Consider the following 26,616-nt stretch of genomic DNA (forward strand, 5'->3'; position numbering starts at 1 on the left):
CAGGACTATAGGTTAAATCGCCAATCTTTAATAGTCCTATCAGTCAAAAATAGGAGACTATCTTTAATAGTCCTATCAGTCAGTGGTAGTCTGCTATCTTTAATAGTCCTATCAGTCTATCTTTAATCAAATCAAACTTTATTTGTCACATGCGCATGAATACAACAGGTGTAGACTTTACCGTGAAATGCTTTACTTACAAGCCCTTAACCAACAGTGCAGTTCAATAAGAAGAAAATATTTACCAAGTAGAATAAAATAAAAAGTAATAATAAAAAGTAACACAATAACAATAATGAGGTTATATAGAGGGGTCACCGGTACCGAGTCAATGTGCAGGTACAGGTTAGTCCAGGTCATTTGTACATGTAGGTGGAGCTGAAGGGATTTATGCAAACAGTTTACATACACTTAGGTTGGAGTCATTAAAAGTCTTTTTTCAACCACAACACAAATTTCTTGTTAACAAACTATAGTTTTGGCAAGTCGGTTAGGACATCTACTTTGTGCATGACACAAGTAATTTTTCCAACAATTGTTTACAGACAGATTATTTAACTTATAATTCACTGTATCACAATTCCAGTGGGTCAGAAGTTTACATACACTAAGTTGACTGTGCCTTTAAACAGCATGGAAAATTCCAGAAAATTATGTCATGGCTTTAGAAGCTTCTGATAGGCTAATTGACATCATTTGAGTCAATTGGAGGTGTACCTGTGGATGTATTTCAAGGCCTACCTTCAAACTCAGTGCCTCTTTGCTTGACATCATGGGAAAATCAAAAGAAATCAGCCACGACCTCAGAAAACAAATTGTAGACCTCCACAAGTCTGGTTCATCCTTGGGAGCAATTTCCAAACCCCTGAAGGTACCACGTTCATCTGTACAAACAATAGTACGCAAGTATAAACACCATGGGACCACGCAGCCATCATACCACTCAGGAAGGAGACGAGTTCTGTCCCCTAGAGATGAACGTACTTTGGTGCGAAAAAGTGCAAATCAATCCCAGAACAACAGCAAAGGACCTTGTGAAGATGCTGGAGGAAACAGATACAAAAGTATCTATATCCACAGTAAAACGAGTCCTATATCGACATAACCTGAAAGGCTGCTCAGCAAGGAAGAAGCCACTGCTCCAAAACAGCCTTAAAAAAAGCCAGACTACGGTTTGCAACTGCACATGGGGACAAAGATCGTACATTTTGGAGAAATGTCCTCTGGTCTGATGAAACAAAAATAGAACTGTTTGGCCATAATGACCATCGTTATGTTTGGAGGAAAAAGGGGGAGGCTTGCAAGCCGAAGAACACCATCCCAACCGTGAAGCACGGGGGTGGCAGCATCATGTTGTGGGGGTGCTTTGCTGCAGGAGGGACAGGTGCACTTCACAAAATAGATGGCATCATGAGGCAGGAGAATTATGTGGATATATTGAAGCAACATCTCAGACATCAGTCAGGAATTTAAAGCTTGGTCGCAAATGGGGTTTCCAAATGGACAATGGCCCCAAGCATACTTCCAAAGTTGCGGCAAAATGGCTTAAGGACAACAAAGTCAAGGTATTGGAGTGGCCATCACAAAGCCTTGACCTCAATCCTATAGAAAATGTGTTGGCAGAACTGAAAAAGCGTGTGCGAGCAAGGAGGCCTACAAACCTGACTGAGTTACACCAGCTCTGTCAGGAGGAATGGGCCAAAATTCACCCAACTTATTGTGGGAAGCTTGTGGAAGGCTACCCGAAACGTTTGACTCAAGTGAAAAAATGTAAAGGCAATGCTACCAAGTACTAATTGAGTGTATGTAAACTTCTGACCCACTGGGAATGTGATGAAAGAAATAGAAGCTGAAATAAGTAATTCTCTCTACTATTATTCTGACATTTCACATTCTTAAAATAAAGTGGTGATCCTAACTAACCTAAAACAGGGAATTTTTACTAGGATTAAATGTCAGGAATTGTGAAAAACTGAGTTTAAATGTATTTGGCTAAGGTGTATGTAAACGTCCGACTTCAGCTGTAGATAACAAACAAACAGCTAGTAGCAGCAGTGTACAAAAGGGAGGGGGGGTCAATGTAAACTGTCCGGTCCTGGATGGCAGGAAGCTTGGCCCCAGTGATGTACTGGGCCATTCGCACTACCCTCTGTAGCGCCTTACGGTCAGATGCCGAGCCGTTGCCATACCAGGCGGTGATGCAACCGGTCAGGATGCTCTCGATGGTGCAGCTGTAGAAACTTTTGAGGATCTGGGGACCCATGCCAAATCTTTTCAGTCTCCTGAGGGGGAAAAGGTTTGTTTCGTGCCCTCTTCACGACTGACTTGGTATGTTTGGACCATGATAGTTCGTTGGGGATGTGGACGCCAAGGAACTCTCGACCCGCTCCACTACAGCCCCATTGATGTTAATGGGGGCCTGTTCGGCCTGCCTTTTCCTGTGGTCCAAAATCAGCTCCTTTGTCTTGCTCACATTGACCGAGGGGTTGTTGTCCTGGCACCACACTGACAGTTCTCTGACCTCCTCCCTATAGGCCATCTCATAGTTGTCGGTGATCAGGCCTACCACTGTTGTGTCGTCAGCAAACTTAATGATGGTGTTGGTGTCGTGTTTGGCCATGCAGTCGTGGGTGAACAGGGAATACAGGAGGGGACTAAGTACACACCCCTGAGGGGCCACAGTGTTAAAGATCAACGTGGCAGACGTGTTGTTGCCTACTCTTACCACCTGGGGGCAGCCCGTCAGGAAGTCCAGGATCCAGTTGCCGAGGGAGGTGTTTAGTCGCAGAGTCCTTAGCTTAGTGATGAGCTTCGTGGGCAATATGGTGTTGAACTCTGAGCTGTAGTCAATGAACAGCATTCTCACATTGGTGTTCCTTTTGTCCAGGTGAGAAAGGGCAGTGTGGAGTGCGATTGAGATTGCGTCATCTGTGGATCTGTTGGGGCGGTATGCGAATTAGAATGGGTCTAGGGTGTCCAGGAGGATGCTGTTGATGTGAGCCATGACCAGCCTTTCAAAGCACTTCATGGCTACCGATGTGAGTGCCACGGGGCAGGTTACCTTCGCTTCCTTGGGCACAGGGACTATGGTGGTCTGCTTGAAACATGTAGGTATTACAGACTCGGTCAGGGAGAGGTTGAAAATGTCAGTGAAGACACTTGACAGTTGGTCAGCGCATGCTTTGAGTACACGTCCTGGTAATCCGTCTGGCCCAGCGGCTTTGTGAATGTTGACCTGTTTAAAGGTTTTGTTCACATCGGCTACCTGGAGTGTTATCGCACAGTCGTCCGGAACAGCTGGTGCTCTCATGCATGCTTCAGTGTTGCTTGCCTCCAAGCGAGCATAAAAGGCATTTAGTTCATCTGGTAGGCTCGCGTCACTGGACAGCTTTGTAGTCCGTAATAGTTTTCAAGCCCTGCCACGTCCGATGAACGTCAGAGCCGGTGTAGTAGGATTCAATCTTAACCCTGTATTGACGCTTTGCTTGTTTGATGGTTCGTCTGAGGGCATAGCGCGATTTCTTATAAGCGTCCGGAATTGGTCTCCCGCTCCTTGAAAGCGTAAGCTCTAGCCTTTAGCTTGATGCGAATGTTGCCTGTAATCCATGGCTTCTGGTTGGGATATGTACGGACAGTCACTGTGGAGACGACATCATCGATGCACTTATTGATGAAGCCGATGACTGAGTAGTAGCCCTATCAGTCAATAATAGGAGACAATGGCTGTCACGAGCACCTTAGAGGCTGCTGCCCTATATACATCGACTTGAAATCACTGGCCACTGTAATAAATGGAAAACTAGTCACTTTAATAATGTTAACATACTTGCATTACTCATCTCATATGTATATACTGTATTCTATTCTACTGTATCTTAGTCTATGCCGCTTTGACGTTGCCCGTCCATATATTTATATATTCTTAATTACATTCCTTTACTTGGATTTGTGTGTATTGGGTATACGTTGTGAAATTGTTAGATATTACTTGTTAGATATTACTGCACTGTCGAAGCTAGAAACACAAGCATTTCGCTACACCTGCAATAACATCTGCAAAACATGTGTATGTCACCAATTAAAAAATGGATTTGATTTGTGTCCGAGAAAGCGGTTCTATATGTACATCATATGTCAGTGTGACTGTATCGGGGGGAGGGTGCCACCCAGTCTATTGTAAATCAAGCAACACTAGGGATTGACAGTCTGTCTGTGTTGTGGATAATACATCTGTCCCAGTCACACTGACATACGTCACAACACAGAGTTAAGGAGCGTTCCTAAGTTCATTATAATAAATCATAGGTTATGACTGTGTGTACTAGTAAATACCTGGTCATCCCTGTACTGTAAAGTCAAGTACTACCATTTCTTCTTGTTCGTCTCAGGTTACAGTCAGACCCTCTCCCAGACCTCCACCTCTCCTATGGAGGAACCCAGAAAGGGAAATCACACCGTTCTGGATGCGGTGGAGAAGCAGGAGCGGGAGCTATGGGAGATGGAGAGAGAGTCCAGCGACGTCCCACTGGAGGCTGGCTACGGCCAGAGGCAGGACCTGCCTACCACCACCTCCAACACCTCCAACACCAACACCTCCAACACCACCACCACCACCACCACCACCACCACCCCCACCCCCAACAACCCCACCCCCAGTACCACCACCTCCAACACCTCCAACACCACCACCCCCACCCCCAACAACCCCACCCCACCACCACCACCACCACCCCCAATACCCCCACCACCCCCACCACCAACACCCCCACCCCCAACAACCCCACCCCCACCACCACCACCACCCCCAATACCCCCACCACCCCCACCACCAACAACCCCACCCCCAGTACCACCACCTCCAACACCTCCAACACCACCACCCCCACCACCACCACCCCCACCCCCAACAACCCCACCCCCCACCACCACCACCCCCAATACCCCCACCACCCCCACCACCAACACCCCACCCCCAACAACCCCACCCCCACCACCACCACCACCCCCAATACCCCCACCACCCCCACCACCAACAACCCCACCCCCAGTACCACCACCTCCAACCCCACCACCCCACCACCACCACCCCCAATACCCCCACCACCCCCACCACCAACACCCCTGCTGCTGACCCTCTGGTTCCTGTAGAGTCAACCACCTTAGATCCCCAATACGTCCCAGTGTACGGGGGTTCACAATCAACTCCTGAAGACACAGTGGAGGTAGAGATAGCAGATGAGGAGGAGGAGGAGGAGGAGGAGGAGGAGGAGAGGGAGAGTTCCACCTCTGAGCCTGATGCCTCCACCTCCAGACCAACCCTCCCAGAGGTGGGTGTCTTCCCCAGTCTTGCGCCTCTCCAGTCGGACAACACCCATACAGAAGACCAGGAGGAGGAGGTGGTGGAGGAGGAAGAGGAGGCAGTGGTCCTTGGAGGACCTAGGAGTGACTCGGGAAGAGCAGGGAGAGGAGGGGAGATCTCTCCCCTGACCACAGTCCCCTTGGCGTCTCTGGCGCCCACGGTCGACTTCACAGAGGATTCATGGGACCGTCCGGAGGACGAGGAGATCCAGGAGAAGGAGCAGAGGCAGCAGCAGGAGAGGAGGAAGGAGGAGGAAAGGAGGAATGAAGAGGAGGAGCAGGCGGTCAGGCATGGAGGAACAGAGCTGTTAACAGAGACAGAGCTCCTCCATGGTGCACACTACTCACAGGGGATACAGCAGGTTCAGTAGTATCTCTAATATCTAATGTAGTGGAGGAAGTTCAGTAGTATGTCTAATCTCTAATGTAGTGGAGGAGGTTCAGTAGTATGTCTAATCTCTAATGTAGTGGAGGAGGTTCAGTAGTATCTCTAATCTCTAATGTAGTGGAGGAGGTTCAGTAGTATGTCTAATCTCTAATGTAGTGGAGGAGGTTCAGTAGTATGTCTAATCTCTAATGTAGTGGAGGAGGTTCAGTAGTATGTCTAATCTCTAATGTAGTGGAGGAGGTTCAGTAGTATGTCTAATCTCTTAATCTCTAATGTAGTAGAGGAGGTTCAGTAGTATCTCTAATCTCTAATGTAGTAGAGGAGGTTCAGTAGTATCTCTAATCTCTAATGTAGTAGAGGAGGTTCAGTAGTATCTCTAATCTCTAATGTAGTGGAGGAGGTTCAGTAGTATCTCTAATCTCTAATGTAGTGGAGGAGGTTCAGTAGTATGTCTAATCTCTAATGTAGTGGAGGAGGTTCAGTAGTATCTCTAATCTCTAATGTAGTAGAGGAGGTTCAGTAGTATCTCTAATCTCTAATGTAGTGGAGGAGGTTCAGTAGTATGTCTAATCTCTAATGTAGTGGAGGAGGTTCAGTAGTATGTCTAATCTCTAATGTAGTGGAGGAGGTTCAGTAGTATCTCTAATCTCTAATGTAGTAGAGGAGGTTCAGTAGTATCTCTAATCTCTAATGTAGTGGAGGAGGTTCAGTAGTATGTCTAATCTCTAATGTAGTAGAGGAGGTTCAGTAGTATCTCTAATCTCTAATGTAGTAGAGGAGGTTCAGTAGTATCTCTAATCTCTAATGTAGTGGAGGAGGTTCAGTAGTATGTCTTATCTCTAATGTAGTAGAGGAGGTTCAGTAGTATCTCTAATCTCTAATGTAGTAGAGGAGGTTCAGTAGTATGTCTAATCTCTAATGTAGTGGAGGAGGTTCAGTAGTATGTCTAATCTCTAATGTAGTAGAGGAGGTTCAGTAGTATCTCTAATCTCTAATGTAGTGGAGGAGGTTCAGTAGTATGTCTAATCTCTAATGTAGTGGAGGAGGTTCAGTAGTATCTCTAATGTAGTAGAGGAGGTTCAGTAGTATCTCTAATGTAGTGGAGGAGGTTCAGTAGTATCTCTAATCTCTAATGTAGTAGAGGAGGTTCAGTAGTATCTCTAATCTCTAATGTAGTGGAGGAGGTTCAGTAAACTAGGATCATATGAGGACTGAGCCTTGCCTGAAGACTTGTTAGCCCCCTGAGGTAATGCTCAAACTTTAGTTCGGCGTTCTCGTGACACACAGGAGACTGGTTTGAACCCAATCGGTTACACTATGGAACTGTGTATCACTCAGCCCCAGATATATTTTTTGAAGTTTGTGATTGGTTTGACAGCCTTTTACTAACTTCCTTTTCACCTCCTCTCTTAATGTAACCGCCAGGTGATCTGTGTGGACTGGAGCGATCTGGCTGGGAAGGGGTACGTCATCCTCAACATGTCAGACAACGTTGACTGTGTGAGTACCACAACGGGTCTAGCCACCAGGTGACATCATAAAGATATTTTAGGATCGTAATATTGCAGAACTGTATTGCTGATGTTTCTTAGAATCATTCGTTGGATAAAGTTCTGATTTTTGGTAAATGTGTAATTGAATCAATAGGGCATGACGTGATGCCATTAGATGGTTAAACCAGCCTGAACACTAGTGAATCTATAGTGAGTGTAGCGTACATTCTGGTCTAACCAGGCTATAGATCCAGACAGCTCCATTGTTGTCCTTCACTGTGAGACAACCCAGGAGCCCTTTCACTGTGAGGCAACCCAGGAGCCCTTTCACCGTGAGATAACCCAGGAGCCCTTTCACCGTGAGATAACCCAGGAGTCCATTCACTGTGAGACAACCCAGGAGCCCGTTCACTGTGAGATAACCCAGGAGCCCTTTCACCGTGAGATAACCCAGGAGCCCTTTCACTGTGAGGCAACCCAGGAGCCCTTTCACTGTGAGATAACCCATAAGCCCTTTCACCGTGAGATAACCCAGGAGCCCTTTCACTGTGAGACAACCCAGGAGCCCTTTCACTGTGAGGCAACCCAGGAGCCCTTTCACCGTGAGATAACCCAGGAGCCCTTTCACCGTGAGATAACCCAGGAGCCCTTTCACCGTGAGATAACCCAGGAGTCCGTTCACTGTGAGACAACCCAGGAGCCCTTTCACCGTGAGATAACCCAGGAGCCCTTTCACCGTGAGATAACCCAGGAGCCCTTTCACTGTGAGGCAACCCAGGAGCCCTTTCACTGTGAGATAACCCAGGAGCCCTTTCACTGTGAGACAACCCAGGAGCCCTTTCACTGTGAGGCAACCCAGGAGCCCTTTCACCGTGAGATAACCCAGGAGCCCTTTCACCGTGAGATAACCCAGGAGCCCTTTCACCGTGAGATAACCCAGGAGTCCGTTCACTGTGAGACAACCCAGGAGCCCGTTCACTGTGAGATAACCCAGGAGCCCTTTCACCGTGAGATAACCCAGGAGCCCTTTCACTGTGAGGCAACCCAGGAGCCCTTTCACTGTGAGATAACCCAGGAGTCCGTTCACTGTGAGACAACCCAGGAGCCCGTTCACTGTGAGATAACCCAGGAGCCCTTTCACCGTGAGATAACCCAGGAGCCCTTTCACTGTGAGGCAACCCAGGAGCCCTTTCACTGTGAGATAACCCAGGAGCCCTTTCACCGTGAGATAACCCAGGAGCCCTTTCACTGTGAGATAACCCAGGAGCCCTTTCACCGTGAGATAACCCAGGAGCCCTTTCACTGTGAGACAACCCAGGAGCCCTTTCTTTCCTCTGACAGTCGGTTTACAACATTCTCCTCACCGCCCTCCTCTCCACCCCCCCACCCTCATCCCCCCCCCTCCCTCCTCCGTCACCATGGAAACAACACAAAGCCGTGCAATTATAATCAATGTGACCTTTTTGGTTGTCACGCCAACCGCTGCAGAGTAATCACAACTACCCAGCAGGGAGGAAGACAGAAACCCTCTGATCCACAAAACAGCAGCTCCTCAAAGGAGCATGATTAGTTCAACAGCGTAGTTGGCAGGCAGATAGAACGTTGATTTATTCCATACAGCATGAGTCATCACCGTACAACTTTAAAAATTTTTTTCTCACAGAATACCATTTTGTATGTTAAACAGTTGCATATTTTGACTGTCTGTTTGTTTCTACCTTATCCTCCTGTCCTTGTTTCAGCTAGATCCTCTATACGACTAACTACAGATCTGACAACAAACAGGCCACCTGATGCCCCTTTGTTTTTCACTGTAACCTCTGACCTCTCCTGTTGTGTTATGTTCAGGATGACTTCCGTGTGGAGAGTGGAGACCGGCTCTTGGAGCTGCTAGAGACAGCCTTCTCTAGGAAGATGAACAGTCCTCAGGGTTCCTGGCTCATCTCTCTCTCTAAACCCACCAGACAGGACCACCAGCTGCTCATCACGCTGGCCAGCGAGCACGGTACCAGATAAATCAGAGAGCCGGGGCCCCACTTTCTCATTGCAGTCAAGCTCTCAAACCTAGGTTTCATAGAAATTCTGTGAAATATGTGATCCCGAGCCAAACTTGGTCAAATTATATGAAGATATACACGTAGATGTCTCAAACACAGGGAGTTGCTCACTTGTGTGATTTTTAGTACAATTTTTGTGTGATTTCTGACTGTCTTTTAGGAGTTATTGCCACCAAGGACATGTTGTCAATGTTAGGAGAAATCAGGAGAGGTTTACACGAGGTAAGATCCGTCGGTTTCTATGTACGGTTGTAAATTGGATCCTTCCGATCCTTCTGACTTTGTGTAAGGTTGTAAATTGGATCCTTCCGATCCTTCTGACTTTGTGTAAGGTTGTAAATTGGATCCTTCCGATCCTTCTGACTTTGTGTAAGGTTGTAAATTGGATCCTTCCGATCCTTCTGACTTTGTGTAAGGTTGTAAATTGGATCCTTCCGATCCTTCTGACTTTGTGTAAGGTTGTAAATTGGATCCTTCCGATCCTTCTGACTTTGTGTAAGGTTGTAAATTGGATCCTTCCGATCCTTCTGACTTTGTGTAAGGTTGTAAATTGGATCCTTCCGATCCTTCTGACTTTGTGTAAGGTTGTAAATTGGTCAGCCTGGTCTCAGTCCATCGTATCAACTGATTTAAAAAAAAACAACAAAAAACAAATTGCAGCACATCTTGGACCAGGTTAGTAATTCATCTGTCTGAATGAAAGTGAACTGTTCCATGTGTCTGGTTCCAGATCGGTATCCAGAACTACAGCAGTGCTAACACCTGTCACTCCAGACCCAGTCAGATGCGTAGCGACTACGGGAAGCTGTTTGTGGTCCTGGTGATCATAGGTTCTGTCTGTGTGGTCATCATCGCATCTGGTCTCATCTATATCTTCTGGCAGAGACGCCTGCCTAAGATCAAGACTATGGTAGGTGTAGATTTACTATAGTGCTGCAAAGCACTTTGTGACAATGTTGTTGTAAAAAAAAAATAAGGGCTAAATGAATAACATTGAATTGATTGATTGATGGATGAATTATGATGTTACTCTCCCCACGCTCAATTATTCAATTTCTTGTAAATTTATTATTATTATTTTCTTTTTAGCCTTTTTTTCCCCCAATTTCGTGGTATTAAATTGGTAGTTACAGTCTTGTAACTACCAACTCCCGTACGGACTCAGGAGAGGCGAAGGTCGAGAGCGGTGCGTCCTCCTAAACACGACCCAACCAAGCCGCACTGCTTCTTGACACAATGCCCACTTAACCCGGAAGCCAGCCGCACCAATGTGTCAGAGGAAACACCGTACACCTGGTGACCGTGTCAGTGTGCACTGCGCCACAGGAGTCGCTAGTGTCGGCCAAACCCTCCCCTACCCGGATGACGCTGGGCCAATTGTGCACGGGCCAATTGTGTACAACATTGTGCGCTGTCCCATGGGTCTCCTGGTCGCAGCTGGCTGCGACAGAGCCTGGACTCGAACCCAGGATCTCTAGTGGTACAGCTAGCACTGCGATGCAGTGCCTTCGACCACTGTGCCACTCGGGAGTCCCACGCTAAAATTATTTCAAACGTTATGTTTTGATTATGTAGAAACTTCTCCTCTTTCTTCTCCTTTCCCTCCCAAGACTCGAGGCGAGGAATTCCATTTTGTGGAGAACGGCTGCCATGACAACCCTACCCTGGATGTGACGAGTGACAGGGGGGGGCAGCCAGAGATGCAGGAGAAGAAACACCGTCACGCCAACGGACTGACGGCTGGGTCGGGGGGGGAGGGAGGGAGCAGTGGCTGGCAGGTCCTGGTCAACAAACCTGGAGGGAAGGAAGAGGATAATATGGAAGAGGATACACACCTTTAGTAGAGAGAAGAAGAGTGGAAGAGGATACACACCTTTTAGTAGAGAGAAGAAGAGTGGAAGAGGATACACACCTTTTAGTAGAGAGAAGAAGAGTGGAAGAGGATACACACCTTTTAGTAGAGAGAAGAAGAGTGGAAGAGGATACACACCTTTTAGTAGAGAGAAGAAGAGTGGAAGAGGATACACACCTTTTAGTAGAGAGAAGAAGAGTGGAAGAGGATACACACCTTTTAGTAGAGAGAAGAAGAGTGGAAGAGGATACACACCTTTTAGTAGAGAGAAGAAGAGTGGAAGAGGATACACACCTTTTAGTAGAGAGAAGAAGAGTGGAAGAGGATACACACCTTTAGTAGAGAGAAGAAGAGTGGAAGAGGAGAAGGAGGGTGGAAAAGGTAGCCTGGACCCAGATCTGTTTGTGTGTCTTGCCAACTTCTATGGTCACTGTCACATTTGGCGTGGCAAGACAGCACAAACAGATCTGGGAGTCGGACTAGGCTAGAAAGAGAACTCATGTGAATGCATCGGCTGTCAAATTATACTGAGCAAAAATATAAACGCAACATGTAAAGTGTTGGTCCCATGTTTCATGAGCTGAAATAAAGATCCCAGAAATTTTCCATACACACAAAAAAGCGTATTTCTCTCAAATTTTGTGCACAAATTTGTTTATAGTCCTGCTAGTGAGCATTTCTCCTTTGACAAAGTAATCCATCCACCTGACAGGTGTGGCATATCAAAAAGCTGATTAAACAGCATGATCAGTACACAGGTACAGCTTGTGCTGGGGACAATAAAAGGCCACTCTAAACCAGAGCTGTTGTCAGAGAATTGAATGTTCATTTCTCTACCATAAGCCACCGTCAACGTCGTTTTAGAGAATTTGGCAGAATGTCCAAGCGGCCTGACAACCGCAGACCACGTGTAACCACGCCAGCCCAGGACCTCCACATCCGTCTTCTTCACCTGAGAGATCGTCTGAGACCAGCCACCCGGACAGCTGATGAAACTGAGGAGTATTTCTGTCTCTAATAAAGCCCTTTTGTGAGGAAAAACTCAATCTTATTGGCTGGGCCTTGCTCCCCAGTGGGTGGGCCTGGCTCCCTAGTGGGTGGGCCTATGCCCTTCTACGCCAACCCATGGCTGCGCCCCTGCCCAGTCATGTGAAATCCATAGATTAGGGTTCTAACGAATTTATTTCAATTGACCGATTTCCTTATATGAACTGTAACTCAGTAAAATCGTTGAAATTGTTACATGTTGCGTTTTATATTTTTTTTGTTCAGTACAGAAAGACAAAGTATAGTAATCAGAAGTCACTTAAACAACTTATTAAAGCTACTTAGATGTTTTATCAATTGACTATGATTATGATATGGACTTGATCATCTACTCTGCTTTCCTTTCCTTTTGTCAACTAAGCATGATTCACATCTATTACTTAACACTGTACAGCTACAGGGACTTTTCAGAATAATGAAACGTTGATATTGAAGCGAATAGAGGTGGTGTCCCTCTGTTACGTGTATGAATGTTCGTAGTTGAACTACTGATGTTAGAATACTGTATTTATTTGACCATGTTGAATGCAGAGTTAAACTCTTTGTGCTAGCTATTCTTTATGATGTAAAGTTGGAATGGCTTTTTCTGTATCTGGTCTGTTCACACCGATCTTAGTTCAAAGTCACACAATCATTTGGAAGCATCCGTTAATTCCCAGCCTCCTTACAATCAAGACTGAGTTAGCAAAATAACTAGCTTGGTTGCCTGATCTGATTGCTTTAGCAAACTGATCTCTGGCTGCTGTGGCATGGTAACAAACAAGGGATTGGCTAAAGTACCTACAATTATATATATATACATATATATATTAATTTATCATAAGCACAGCAAATAATGTTTTCGGCTATGTGCTGTAGAAGGCCTGTAAATACGAATGTAAAGTCATGCTGCTAGTATTTCTGCTGAGGCACCGAAGCTAATGACATACTGTAGTTTAAATATATCTTCTCTGCCTGACAGTATTGTCTCTACTTCAAAATGGTGGGAAATGTTTTTTTTTTTTGTCTGCAGTCAGCTATAGAGCTCAGATCTTTTTGAGAGAGATCAATATCACCGAGATAGACTCACATCTCTCATAGCGTACACTGTGCTTAGCCTAGAGGTGTTTGAAATGCTTAAATCCGTAATACAAGCTAAAACTGTGTTGTGTGTGTGTGAAATCATCCAAAGAATAGTCAAATTTTATATGGTAGGGATAAGCTACTAAACACAGGTGGTTGGTGGCACCTTAATTAGGGAGGACGGGCTCATAGTAATGGCTGGAACAGAAGAAATGGAACATCAAAACACCAGGTTTCCATGTGTTTGATACCACTCCATTTACTCCATTCCAGACATGAATAGCTGTCTTCCCCTCTGCAACCTCCTGTGGTACTAAACTAACGCTTTCCCCTCCTGTTTGTTTTATTTTGCACTAGACAAGCAGATAGCCACAATGTGCTCTTTAAAATCTGTATTGGACGGTTGACCGCTCCAGGGTTGTGTTCATTAAGGCACCAAACGGAAGAAAACTGACAATCAGGGAAGGACTTGTTGGATCTGGTCCAATAACAAACGTTCGTAAAAAAACAAACAATTTAAAGCAATTTTACATTGCGTTCACTAATGAACACGACCCGGGAAAGTTCAGAGAATAAGGTCCTGATGTTCAGGATTGGTGGGTTTGAACTCAGTTTCATTGTCGTTATTAATGGCAAATCTCAATTGAAAATGTTTTAGTCCAAGACTAGGCTTATTGGAAACCAGCCGTAGGGCTGTGTGTGGGCTGCTCTTTGTATTGCTCCTGCACTGTTGTCTCTATCGTATGAGCAGCTCAGTAGCGTTAAAATGTCAAGTTTCTCGTATGTCATTTGTATAAGAATAATCCCCAGGTTCCATTGCTAACATCGAGTGAGAGTTGGCTGGAGAGAAGTTTAGAAGTATACTGTATCTTTGTTATTTTGATTTATAAAATGTACATTATTTTGTGTGAAACTTTGTATTCATGTTAGTTTTCATTTTTCACTGTTTTGTTATCTATGTATCATGTAATGTATGGAAAAATAAACATTTTTTGAAATGCTGCTTTGGTCGGACTTATATAGTCAGAAAGGCAGATTGCTTGAAGCCTACATGATATTGAAATATTATACAATTGCGCCATCTAGTGTATACTATAGAAAACCTCCCCATTCTGGAGCTACTTGTATATAATGTGCTTGAATCTGAATATTCAAGCACATATTGATGATGGCTTGATGCCAACTGACTGGCCCAATATATAAGAAATAATGTCAACAAGGTTTTGTTTGCAGACTTTATTGTCCATTAGTTTGACACATGGGTGAGTAAACAATAAAAACACTATTGTGATGGCACTAAAATGTGCTATCAATGCATTACAAACAGATTAATTCAGAATACTTTTTGCATTCGTGTGCAGGCAGTTTCGTTCTGTTTTCAGACGTTACAGTCAAGTTGTCATAATGGCAGTAAGAATGTACATATTTTCCCATTAATATCTTTACATCCAATATATTTCAACATTTTTAAAAACACATCAAGACTCCAAACCAAGTAAAAAAGAAAAGTAACATTTTTAGGATCATCTAACAGCAACAACTGCAATAAACACTGATCCAAAACATTTTTATTTATTTTTTACAGCTAATCAGAGCTCAAATACAAATGCAGTTTATTTTACAGTTTTAAAGAGACTATAATCAATTGTTAAATCTAATCAAAGTAATAATTTTGCACAAATATACCATCTAGACCTGTGAATACAGGAGAATAGTTGTAGATGAGAGCCCTCTCCTCCTCACTGGCTGAAGAGAACTTGTGACGATTCTTCATGGCTGTGAACAGGAGGATGAGTAGAACAACAGGAGATATTAGCCAACTGTGTTTAAAACGCTAGCATACTCCCAGATCTATAGGCCTACTACACTGAATAGAAATATAAATGCAACAATTTCAAAGATTTCACTGAGTTAAAGTTTATATAAAAGGAAAACAGCCAATTGAAATACATGAAATTAGGCCCTAATCTATGGATTTCACATGACTGGGAATACAGATATGCATCTGTTGGGTCACAGATAGTTTGGATGAGAAAACCAGTCAGTATCTGGTGTGACCACCATTTGTCTCATGCAGCGCTATACATCTCCTTCGTATAGAGTTGATCAGGTTGTTGATTGTGGCGTGTGGAATGTTGTCCCACTCCTCTTCAATGGCTGTGCAAAGTTGCTGGATATTGGAACTGGTAACATTAGTCGTACACGTTGATCCAGAGCATCCCAAACATGCTCAATGGGTGACATGTCTGGTGAGTATGCAGGCCATTGAAGAACTGGGACATTTTCAGCTTCCAGTAATTGTGTACAGATTCTTGTGACATGGGGCTGTGCGTTATCATGCTGAAACATGAGGTGATGGCAGCGGATGAATGGCACGACAATGGGCCTCAAGATCTCGTCACGTTATCTCTGTGCATTCAAATTGCCATTGATAAAATACAAAATTGTGTTCGTTGTCTGTAGTTTATGCCTTCCCATACCATAACCCCACCTCCACCATGGGGCACTCTGTTCACAATGTTGACATCATTAAACCGCTCACCCACACAAACGCCATACACACCGTCTGCCCGGTACAGTTGAAACTGGAATTTATTCATGAAGAGCACACTTCTCCAGCGTGCCAGTGGCCATCGAAGGTCAGCATTTGCCCACTGAAGTCGGTGACGATGCCGAACTGCAGTCAGGTCAAGACCTTGGTGATTAGCATACAAATGAGCTACCCTGAGACGGTGTCGGACAGTTTGTGCAGAAATTATTTAGTGTGCAAATACTGGATGTGGAGGTCCTGCGCTGGCGTGGTTACACGTGGTCTGCGGTTGTGAGGCCGGTTGGACGTACTGCCAAATTCTCAAAAAATGACGGAGGTGGCTTATGGTAGAAAAATTAACATTACATTTCTCTGGCAACAGCTCTGGTGGACATTCCCAAATGCCAAAATTGCCACGCTCCATCAAAACTTGAGACATCTGTGGCATTGTATTGTGTGACAAAACTGCACATTTTAGAGTGGCCTTTTGTCCCCAGCACAAGGGGCACCTGTGTAATGATCATGCCATTTAATCAGATTTTTGATATGCCACACCTGTCAGGTGGTTGGATTATCTTGGTCAAGAAGAAATGCTCATTAACAGGGATGTACACAAATGTGTGTACAACATATGAGAGAAATAAGCTTCTTGCGTGTGTAGAACATTTCTGGGATCTTTTATTTCAGAATAAAATGAAACATGGGACCAATACTTACGTTAATATTTTTTGTTCAGTGTATATGTGTTGTTGTAACCAACCATACTGTTGCATTACAATAATACGGAGTTGGCTAAACAGAAACCCATGTAGGAGCAGGATAGTGTCATACACAGTTCATTCAGTATTCAGACCCTTGACTATGTCCACATTTTGTTACGTTACAGCCTTATTCTAAAATAAAAACATTTTTAAATCCCCCCCTCAATCTACACACAATACCCCCATAATGACGTCACAATAGCCCCATAATGACATCACAATACCCCCATAATGACAAAGTAAAAACAGGTTTAGAAATGTTTGCAAATGTATTAAAAAGAAAAAAAAAAATACTTTATTTACATAAGCATTCTGATATTTTGCTATGAGACTCGAAAATGAGCTCAGGTGCATCCTGTTTCCATTGATGTTTCTAGAACTTGATTTGAGTCCACCTGTGGTAAATTCAATTGATTGGACATCATTTGGAAAGGCACACACCTGTCTATATAATGTCCCACAGTTGACAGCGCATGTCAGAGCAAAAACCAGGGAGGTGACCAAGAACCCAATGGTCACTGACTGAGCTCCAGAGCTCCTCAGTGGAGATGGGAGAACCTTCCAGAAGGACAACCATCTCTGCAGCACTCCTCCACCAACCAGGCCATTATGGTAGAGGGGCCAGACAGAAGCCACTCCTCAGTAAAAGGCACATGACAGCCCGCTTGGAGTTTGCCAAAAGAGCCCTAAGGACTCTCAGACCATGAGAAACAAGATTCTCTGGTCTGATGAAACCAAGATTGAACTCTTTGGCCTGAAAGCCGAAGCATCACATCTGGAGGAAACCTGGCACCATCCCTATGGTGAAGCATGGTGGAGGAAACCTGGCACCATCCCTACGGTGAAGCATGGTGGGGGAAACCTGGCACCGTCCCTACGGTGAAGCATGGTGTTGGTAGCATCATGCTGTGGGGATGTTTTTCAGCAGCAGGGAATGGGAGACGGGAAAGATGAACTGAGAAAAGTACAGAGGGATCCTTGAGGAAAACCTGCTCCAGAGTGCTCAGGACCTCAGACTGGGTTGAAGGTTCACCTTCCAACAGGACAACAACACAGCCAAGACAACATAGGAGTCTCTGAATGTCCTTGACTGGCCCAGCCAGAGCCCGGACTTGAACATCTCTGGAGAGACCTGAAAATAGCTGTGCAGCGACGCTCCCCATCCAACCTGACAGAGCTTGAGAGAATCTGCAGAGAAGAATGGGAGAAACTCCCCAAATACAGGTGTGCCGAAGCTTGTAGCGTCATACCCAAGAAGACTTGAGGCTGTAATCGCTGCCAAAGGTGCTTCAACAAAGTACTGAGTAAAGGGTTAGAATACTTATTTAAATGTGATATTTCCAGCCAGCGTCGTACAGTCCTATAACTGTACAGTCACTCACCGGGCCAGCGTCGTACAGTCCAATAACTAATCTACAGTCACTCACCAGGCCAGCGTCGTACAGTCCAATAACTAATCTACAGTCACTCACCAGGCCAGCGTCGTACAGTCCAATAACTGTACAGTCACTCACCAGGCAAGCGTCATACAGTCCAATAACTAATCTACAGTCACTCACCAGGCCAGCGTCATACAGTCCAATAACTAATCTACAGTCACTCTCCAGGCCAGCGTCGTACAGTCCAATAACTGTACAGTCACTCACCAGGCCAGCGTCGTACAGTCCAATAACTAATCTACAGTCACTCACCAGGCCAGCGTTGTACAGTCCAATAACTAATCTACAGTCACTCACCAGGCCAGCGTCGTACAGTCCAATAACTAATCTACAGTCACTCACCAGGCCAGCGTCGTACCGTCCAATAACTAATCTACAGTCACTCACCAGGCCAGCGTCGTACCGTCCAATAACTAATCTACAGTCACTCACCAGGCCAGCGTTGTACAGTCCAATAACTAATCTACAGTCACTCACCGGGCCAGCGTCGTACAGTCCAATAACTAATCTACAGTCACTCACCGGGCCAGCGTCGTACAGTCCAATAACTAATCTACAGTCACTCACCAGGCCAGCGTCGTACAGTCCAATAACTAATCTACAGTCACTCACCAGGCCAGCGTCGTACAGTCCAATAACTAATCTACAGTCACTCACCAGGCCAGCGTCGTACAGTCCAATAACTAATCTACAGTCACTCACCAGGCCAGCGTCATACAGTCCAATAACTGTACAGTCACTCACCGGGCCAGCGTCGTACAGTCCAATAACTGTACAGTCACTCACCAGGCCAGCGTCGTACAGTCCAATAACTAATCTACAGTCACTCACCAGGCCAGCGTCGTACAGTCCAATAACTAATCTACAGTCACTCACCAGGCCAGCGTCGTACAGTCCAATAACTAATCTACAGTCACTCACCGGGCCAGCGTCATACAGTCCAATAACTAATCTACAGTCACTCTCCAGGCCAGCGTCATACAGTCCAATAACTAATCTACAGTCACTCACCAGGCCAGCGTCGTACAGTCCAATAACTAATCTACAGTCACTCACCGGGCCTGCGTCGTACAGTCCAATAACTAATCTACAGTCACTCACCGGGCCAGCGTCGTACAGTCCAATAACTAATCTACAGTCACTCACCGGGCCAGCGTCGTACAGTCCAATAACTAATCTACAGTCACTCACCGGGCCAGCGTCGTACAGTCCAATAACTAATCTACAGTCACTCACCAGGCCAGCGTCGTACAGTCCAATAACTGTACAGTCACTCACCAGGCCAGCGTCATACAGTCCAATAACTGTACAGTCACTCAACAGGCCAGCGTCATACAGTCCAATAACTGTACAGTCACTCACCAGGCCAGCGTCGTACAGTCCAATAACTAATCTACAGTCACTCAACAGGCCAGCGTCGTACAGTCCAATAACTAATCTACAGTCACTCACCAGGCCAGCGTCGTACAGTCCAATAACTGTACAGTCACTCACCAGGCCAGCGTCATACAGTCCAATAACTGTACAGTCACTCACCAGGCCAGCGTCGTACAGTCCAATAACTGTACAGTCACTCACCAGGCCAGCGTCGTACAGTCCAATAACTAATCTACAGTCACTCACCAGGCCAGCGTCGTACAGTCCAATAACTAATCTACAGTTACTCACCAGGCCAGCGTCGTACAGTCCAATAACTAATCTACAGTCACTCACCGGGCCAGCGTCGTACAGTCCAATAACTAATCTACAGTCACTCACCAGGCCAGCGTCGTACAGTCCAATAACTAATCTACAGTCACTCACCGGGCCAGCGTCGTACAGTCCAATAACTAATCTACAGTCACTCACCAGGCCAGCGTCGTACCGTCCAATAACTAATCTACAGTCACTCACTGGGCCAGCGTCGTACAGTCCAATAACTAATCTACAGTCACTCACCAGGCCAGCGTCGTACAGTCCAATAACTAATCTACAGTCACTCACCGGGCCAGCGTCGTACAGTCCAATAACTAATCCACAGTCACTCACCAGGCCAGCGTCGTACAGTCCAATAACTAATCCACAGTCACTCACCAGGCCAGCGTCGTACAGTCCAATAACTAATCTACAGTCACTCACCAGGCCAGCGTCATACAGTCCAATAACTAATCTACAGTCACTCACCAGGCCAGCGTCGTACAGTCCAATAACTGTACAGTCACTCACCGGGCCAGCGTCGTACAGTCCAATAACTAATCTACAGTCACTCACCAGGCCAGCGTCGTACAGTCCAATAACTAATCTACAGTCACTCACCAGGCCAGCGTCGTACAGTCCAATAACTGTACAGTCACTCACCAGGCCAGCGTCGTACAGTCCAATAAATAATCTACAGTCACTCACCAGGCCAGCGTCGTACAGTCCAATAACTAATCTACAGTCACTCACCAGGCCAGCGTCGTACAGTCCAATAACTAATCTACAGTCACTCACCGGGCCAGCGTCGTACAGTCCAATAACTAATCTACAGTCACTCACCAGGCCAGCGTCGTACAGTCCAATAACTAATCTACAGTCACTCACCGGGCCAGCGTCGTACAGTCCAATAACTAATCTACAGTCACTCACCAGGCCAGCGTCGTACAGTCCAATAACTAATCTACAGTCACTCACCAGGCCAGCGTCGTACAGTCCAATAACTGTACAGTCACTCACCAGGCCAGCGTCGTACAGTCCAATAACTAATCTACAGTCACTCACCAGGCCAGCGTTGTACAGTCCAATAACTAATCTACAGTCACTCACCAGGCCAGCGTCGTACAGTCCAATAACTGTACAGTCATCCACCGGGCCAGCGTCGTACAGTCCAATAACTGTACAGTCACTCACCGGGCCAGCGTTGTTCTTAACTGATTTGCCTGCTTAAAGAAAAGTGGACTAAAATAACTCACCCTCGGAGACAAAGAAGAGTGCTGTGTAGAAGGATGCTCTGACGGAGGCAGCAGAGTGGACCATACCTGGCTTATCGACCCACTCAAAGGGACTCTTCTCAGGATGCCACTGGACAGCATAGAATGGATAGTGGTATGCTAGAACAAGAGAAACAGACATGAGAACATATATATATACTAGAACAACTCTAGGTCCTCGTTACAGCATAGTCATTAGACAGTAGAAAACAGACAGGGATTCACTACAAGAGAAAAACAGATCACTGTAGTCTCCATGTACAGTGTGGCTGACTAGGACCTGGAGTCTGACCGATTGATAAAAATCAACACACTGAAGTGAATGTATTTGTAAAAACATCACCCACGAGTTGAATACGTGTGAATCAACATACCCTGCTTGTGAATTATTGCACACACACACACCTACACCCAGCTGCAGGGATCCCATGGTTACATAATGTTTACCTACAGTAAACAGTGTGTTCAAATACAGTAAAACGTTTGTCCAAGAACCAGCTTAACAGATATCAGCTGAAAAGTGATAAGTCCTACCAGTAACGCCGACAACATTTGGCAGCCAAATTAACCTTGTGACTAAAGTCACTCTAGCCATGCTCAAGACACCGTACAGTACCTTCCATGGTAGAAATGAACTCTCTCCTGCCGTCTGTATTGGTGGTCAGAATCTTGTAGAAACGTTTCAGTTTGGCATTCCGGCTGTAGTTCTGGTGACATGAATCATTACATTTAGTTATTTTGGAATGTTCCGGAATTAAACAGGTTACATTGTTGCTGAGAAATACTTTTTTTATTTAATTTTTTGCTCTAGTCTAGGAAACAGGAGAACTGAAATGTCTAAAAGGTATAGGACAAGATATATTCAAATCAAATTTTATTTGCCACATGCGCATGAATACAACAGGTGTAGACTTTACCGTGAAATGCTTTACTTACAAGCCCTTAACCAACAGTGCAGTTCAAGAAGAAGAAAATATTTACCAAGTAGAATAAAATAAAGAGTAATAATAAAAAGTAACACAATAACAATAATGAGGCTATATACAGGGGTCACCGGTACCGAGTCAATGTGCAGGGGTACAGGCTAGTTGAGGTAATCTGTACATGTAGGTGGGGGCGAAGTGAGGTCATTTCTACATGTAGCTGGGGGCTAGTTGAGGTCATTTCTACATGTAGCTGGGGGCTAGTTGAGGTCATTTCTACATGTAGCTGGGGGCTAGTTGAGGTCATTTCTACATGTAGCTGGGGGCTAGTTGAGGTCATTTCTACATGTAGCTGGGGGCTAGTTGAGGTCATTTCTACATGTAGCTGGGGGCTAGTTGAGGTCATTTCTACATGTAGCTGGGGGCTAGTTGAGGTCATTTCTACATGTAGCTGGGGGCTAGTTGAGGTCATTTCTACATGTCGCTGGGGGCTAGTTGAGGTAATCTGTACATGTCGTTGGGGGCTAGTTGAGGTAATCTGTACATGTCGTTGGGGGCTAGTTGAGGTAATCTGTACATGTCGTTGGGGGCTAGTTGAGGTAATCTGTACATGTCGTTGGGGGCTAGTTGAGGTAATCTGTACATGTCGTTGGGGGCTAGTTGAGGTAATCTGTACACGGTAACTCTGACGCACAAACATTCAAACAAGTCTTCAGATATTCTCGGAACGAGACTGCTTGAGGTGGTATTACACTTACAGCTCAGTGGTTTGACAAGTTGAATAATTCACATACAGAATCATTCTTGTAGAAAAGAGAAGGAAGAAAGCACTGATAGGGCAATATTAGGGCTCTGTAGATAGCTGCTCTTTGGTAAAAAGGGGTTCATTGGTCATCAAAAAACGAGGATTTGTATGGCATGTTCAATGTAACAAACTCCTTAGAACTGATGTGTTGTTTTGGCAGCACTGCCTTCACCCTGACGAATACCATGCTGCCGAAACGCAGCAGTCCATAAAAATAAAACAAATCCATAAAAAAATTATTAAAAAAGCATTTTAATTCTATAAAATATTTCCTTCCTTAAAAACAAGTCTATTAGACCTAAAACAAGTCAGCCAGCAGTCAGACAGTACCAGAGACATATTCATGCGTGTTTATTGACGTCATCAGACAGTACCTGTAGCGACAGACTCCAGCTGTGGAAGTTGGAGGTGATGTTGTCCTCTGACAGAGACTGTAGCAGGCTACCGGGGAAGGCCTTGAACAGACGGCTGTTCTGTGAAGCTGTGGTAAACAAAGATAACTAGAATATTAAAAGCTTGAATCCTTAGTTGATACATATGTTTTTGGACTTGTAAATGAATGATATATACACCCATTGATTCTTGAAGAATATAAAACGTATAAAATGCCTGTCGTACCCAATCAGAACCCAGAATATAAACTTGTTTTTCTCCAATGTTTGTAAACAATGTGAATGTAAACAAACACTGTATAGCCTCAACACGTGGTAAATCTATACTATATCATGGATGGTCAGGCCTTGTATCCATAACGCTGGCTGTGAATCTGAGAGTAGTTACATTTCTCCAGGCCCATCCCTCAGCTTTTTATCAAAACAGTGGTGGCCGCTGGGGTGCCCGCTTTGTTATTATTTCACCTGCAGATTGTAGTTTTAAAGGCCAAAAATGTTTTGTCAAGACCAATGTTCAGTTTCTTTTGGTCCAGGGAACCTTTTTTCCCCCTATCATTTAGTCAAGCAATGGAAAAACGTTACGTTTTTCTTTCTATTTGCTGCCCAAATGAACACGGCCCTGTACTCCTATGAGGAGAAACTTCGGTCTGTGCAGTGTACAAGGCACAATATCAATATTTATAGACAAACATAGGCCTTTACTCATAAAGTGTGCAGAAACACGGTGTGGTCTCTGACCTGGGGTGAATGTGAGAGGCAGGGCCACAGCCTTGGTGTCTGTTAAAGTCAGAAGGTTCTTGTTGCTGGTCAGTACTGTCATCTGCTGTAGACCTTGGCACGTACCCCAAATAGGGAAGTAATCAGACGCATCGTTGGCCTGCATGGAGTAGAGGAAGACAACGACAAAAGAGGACCACGAATCAACCGGAGTTCTGCCCAACAGGTGTTGCTCAACAGGTGGAAGCAATATAGTGGACGCTCCACCACTAACTACACTGTTTATAGAAAGGTTAGAGACAAGGGAAAGGGGTAGGGAGCAGTCTTAATTAAACTGTGGCTACCAAACAGTATATTCAACATTTAAAACGATAGATTCGTTCTTTGAAACCGTTATATAGTTACTGAAAACAATTCAAAAACAGCCATCGTCAATGGAGGGATAAAAACCAAATTGCATTTTGGTGGGTATGGAATTGAGACATTGATTATATTATGTACCTTGATAGCCAGATCATAGAAGATCTTTGACAATCGACTGAACTGGGACGTCTCCAGATCTACGTCCCCTCCTGGTAGCAGCAACCTAAAACAACCAATCAACCAATCAGAATCAAGCAATCAAATTGAAATCAGAATTATTCATAATTGCATATAGTCCCTGGCATTTTAATTAATTTTCGATGAAGGAATCTCTTTACAGTAACATAATAAGTGAGCAATAATTTCACTCACCCGTTTATTGAGTTAAATATCTTCTCATATTCTTCATCCGTTTGGTGTATTCTTATGGGAACAACTCTGGCTCCAGCACTTTCCAAGTACTTTACATAGGAAGCAGCGATGTAGGAGGATCCCCGAGCATGAGGGTCTCCCACTATATTCTCTTGAGCCAGGATCCCTGAAATAACAATACACTTTCCATTACACTACAACAAAACAACAAGACTAGCAGCATGTCTAGGTGGGTGTAGTTGTACATTAAGTTGCCTCACGCTACAGAAACAGGAGCCAGGCTCCTGGCCAGTTCTGGCTTGGACATGACTTACAACAACACAAGGCCATATTCCTTTGAAAAACAACAAAAAACAGCAACAAACCCTCCAGTTGGGTTTGCTTTAAAGCTGATGGATAGGGTTAAAAGGTTACTGTGAAGACAGGTGTGGTTAATATATACAGCCATCATCATCATCTCACAGACTCATCATTCTTCTTAACTGTCCTCTCTCTGTCTACACTTGATTAACAACGTCTATAGGCGATTTCAATAGACTATTTTGCTACTTAGCCGATATATATAGGCATTTCTAAATAACATGCTTTTTAGAAGGCGAAATATTGAGAAGACTGTCTATAACTCTGCAATGGCTACATGAGGATTCACGTTGATCAGTGAAAAATATGAAATATATTTGTATAAAATTGATCAAATCTATGATGACATTCTGAAGTGAGTTTCTCTTGTTTCACTTCCTAGAAAAATTGACAATTTCATGTTGGAATTGGTAGGCTCCGATAATGTTCCCAGAACATTCTAGAATAACACATTAACAGCAGCAGCACATAAGGAACATTCCAGCTACACTCTCATACATACAAATTCAACCTATAGACTGATTCGGAAGGACTTACCGATGATGGGTCTGTAATTTAGATGGTCACTACAAACCACCAGCAGAGGCACACCGCAAAGGCAAGCGGCCAGCACCGCAAGAACCGCAAACGGAGGACTCATTCCCCTGGGGTAGCCTACCACACCAACATAAAATAAAACACGCTAAAATTCGCAGACACTAGTTCTCCTGCTTAACTGATCAGCAGCGCGGTATGTGATGGTGGTACCAGTGAGAATGAAGAGGCTGTAGTCTACTGCAGTTATGTGACGCGGAATCCCTACAGTAGAAACCTATCGATTCTCTTCGCGCGTGGCGGGGGACGCGTCAAAAATCGATTTCAGTCACGTGTGCAATTATGAAAACTCACCGAATGACAAAAATCGTGTGGACATGCGACATATTTCAACCAGGCTATAACACGAGAGGCAAAATTATGCTATTTCAGTGGCGTGTATTCATGGATATCAAGAGAAGCCAGGCTTCGCCAAAACATTAACCAAGAAAAAAAACATAAAATAATGACAAGAGGATAAACGTATCATACCAGAGAAAGCACCGAGCGAGCGAAACAGCGCCCCTCTGTCTCTCTATGTGTAGCCAGCCCATCTATCTGATTGCAGTCTTGTCAAAAAGAGTATTGCATTCAATGCAAGCGAAGCCACATAGCATTTTGGCCTCCCTTGATGAACAAAATGTACAATAACAGCCAATCAGCGTTGAGCTAAATTGAGCAAGCTGAACTGTAAATGATCCTGGTGCACCCCCCCCAAAACAATGTCAAGGGAAGCCAGTTTGGATTTGGCTTCAATCCAATCACATCACATCAAACCAAACGTCAATGACAGAAGAACATTTGAATTGTTGCATCTCGGACTTGTGGTTTTACTTAATTATCCGTACTGGCCTATGATTATATTGGTGAATCGGATCCAACCATAAATTCATACATTGTGCCCCTGGCCTAAGAGGATGGACATCACAATTATCACAACATATAGGTTGTAAAATGTCTTTTCCCCCCTGGCTTGGCTTCCCCAGTGATTTTACCCATGCACCACTACTGTTATTAAATCGGCATTCATGAATTCATCATGATTGACATTTGTAGGTGTCACACTTATGGTGGGAAAATTACAAACTCTGTTATACACATACGCTGTATCAGCCTTAAACCTGTACATGTCCACTGTCTGTTTCTGTCATGTACGAAGAAGCCAGTGTTTTTGTC

The 26,616-nt window shown here is 44.7% G+C and overlaps 2 protein-coding genes across 2 annotated transcripts in view; one reads left to right on the top strand and one right to left on the bottom strand.

The window, feature by feature from the left end:
• LOC106566198 (podocalyxin-like protein 2) overlaps positions 1-11,925 on the top strand; it is a 30,500-nt gene extending 18,575 nt beyond the window's left edge. Inside the window, exons 4-10 of the mRNA XM_045692148.1 lie at positions 4,389-4,655; positions 5,095-5,720; positions 7,172-7,246; positions 9,088-9,244; positions 9,457-9,518; positions 10,027-10,206; positions 10,907-11,925. Of these exons, the coding sequence (XP_045548104.1) occupies positions 4,389-4,655; positions 5,095-5,720; positions 7,172-7,246; positions 9,088-9,244; positions 9,457-9,518; positions 10,027-10,206; positions 10,907-11,137 (1,598 nt within the window). The 3' untranslated portion in view covers positions 11,138-11,925. The remainder of the gene's footprint in view (positions 1-4,388; positions 4,656-5,094; positions 5,721-7,171; positions 7,247-9,087; positions 9,245-9,456; positions 9,519-10,026; positions 10,207-10,906) is intronic.
• A 2,553-nt stretch (positions 11,926-14,478) lies between these two features.
• zgc:171566 lies at positions 14,479-26,032 on the bottom strand. Its single transcript, XM_014134057.2, has 8 exons — positions 25,405-26,032; positions 24,508-24,673; positions 24,274-24,358; positions 23,794-23,932; positions 23,038-23,144; positions 21,552-21,642; positions 20,918-21,055; positions 14,479-15,033 (listed from the first exon to the last, which is right to left on the bottom strand). Exons 1-8 carry the CDS (start codon positions 25,505-25,507, stop codon positions 14,912-14,914), a joined length of 951 nt encoding a protein of 316 aa, XP_013989532.1. The 5' UTR covers positions 25,508-26,032; the 3' UTR covers positions 14,479-14,911.
• Between the last annotated feature and the right edge of the window lie 584 nt (positions 26,033-26,616).

This window comes from Salmo salar, chromosome ssa12, assembly GCF_905237065.1.
Source record: "Salmo salar chromosome ssa12, Ssal_v3.1, whole genome shotgun sequence".
Classification (NCBI taxonomy): domain Eukaryota; kingdom Metazoa; phylum Chordata; class Actinopteri; order Salmoniformes; family Salmonidae; genus Salmo; species Salmo salar.

Excerpts from the sequence above, each read along its gene's own strand:
- zgc:171566 (XM_014134057.2), bottom strand. The coding sequence starts at position 25,507 with ATGAGTCCTCCGTTTGCGGTTCTTGCGGTGCTGGCCGCTTGCCTTTGC. Across the intron at positions 23,145-23,793 it reads GCCTCTCACATTCACCCCAG|CTTCACAGAACAGCCGTCTG; the intron begins GTCAGAGACCAC and ends TGTTTACCACAG. Across the intron at positions 21,056-21,551 it reads GTTCATTTCTACCATGGAAG|CATACCACTATCCATTCTAT; the intron begins GTACTGTACGGT and ends CTCTTGTTCTAG.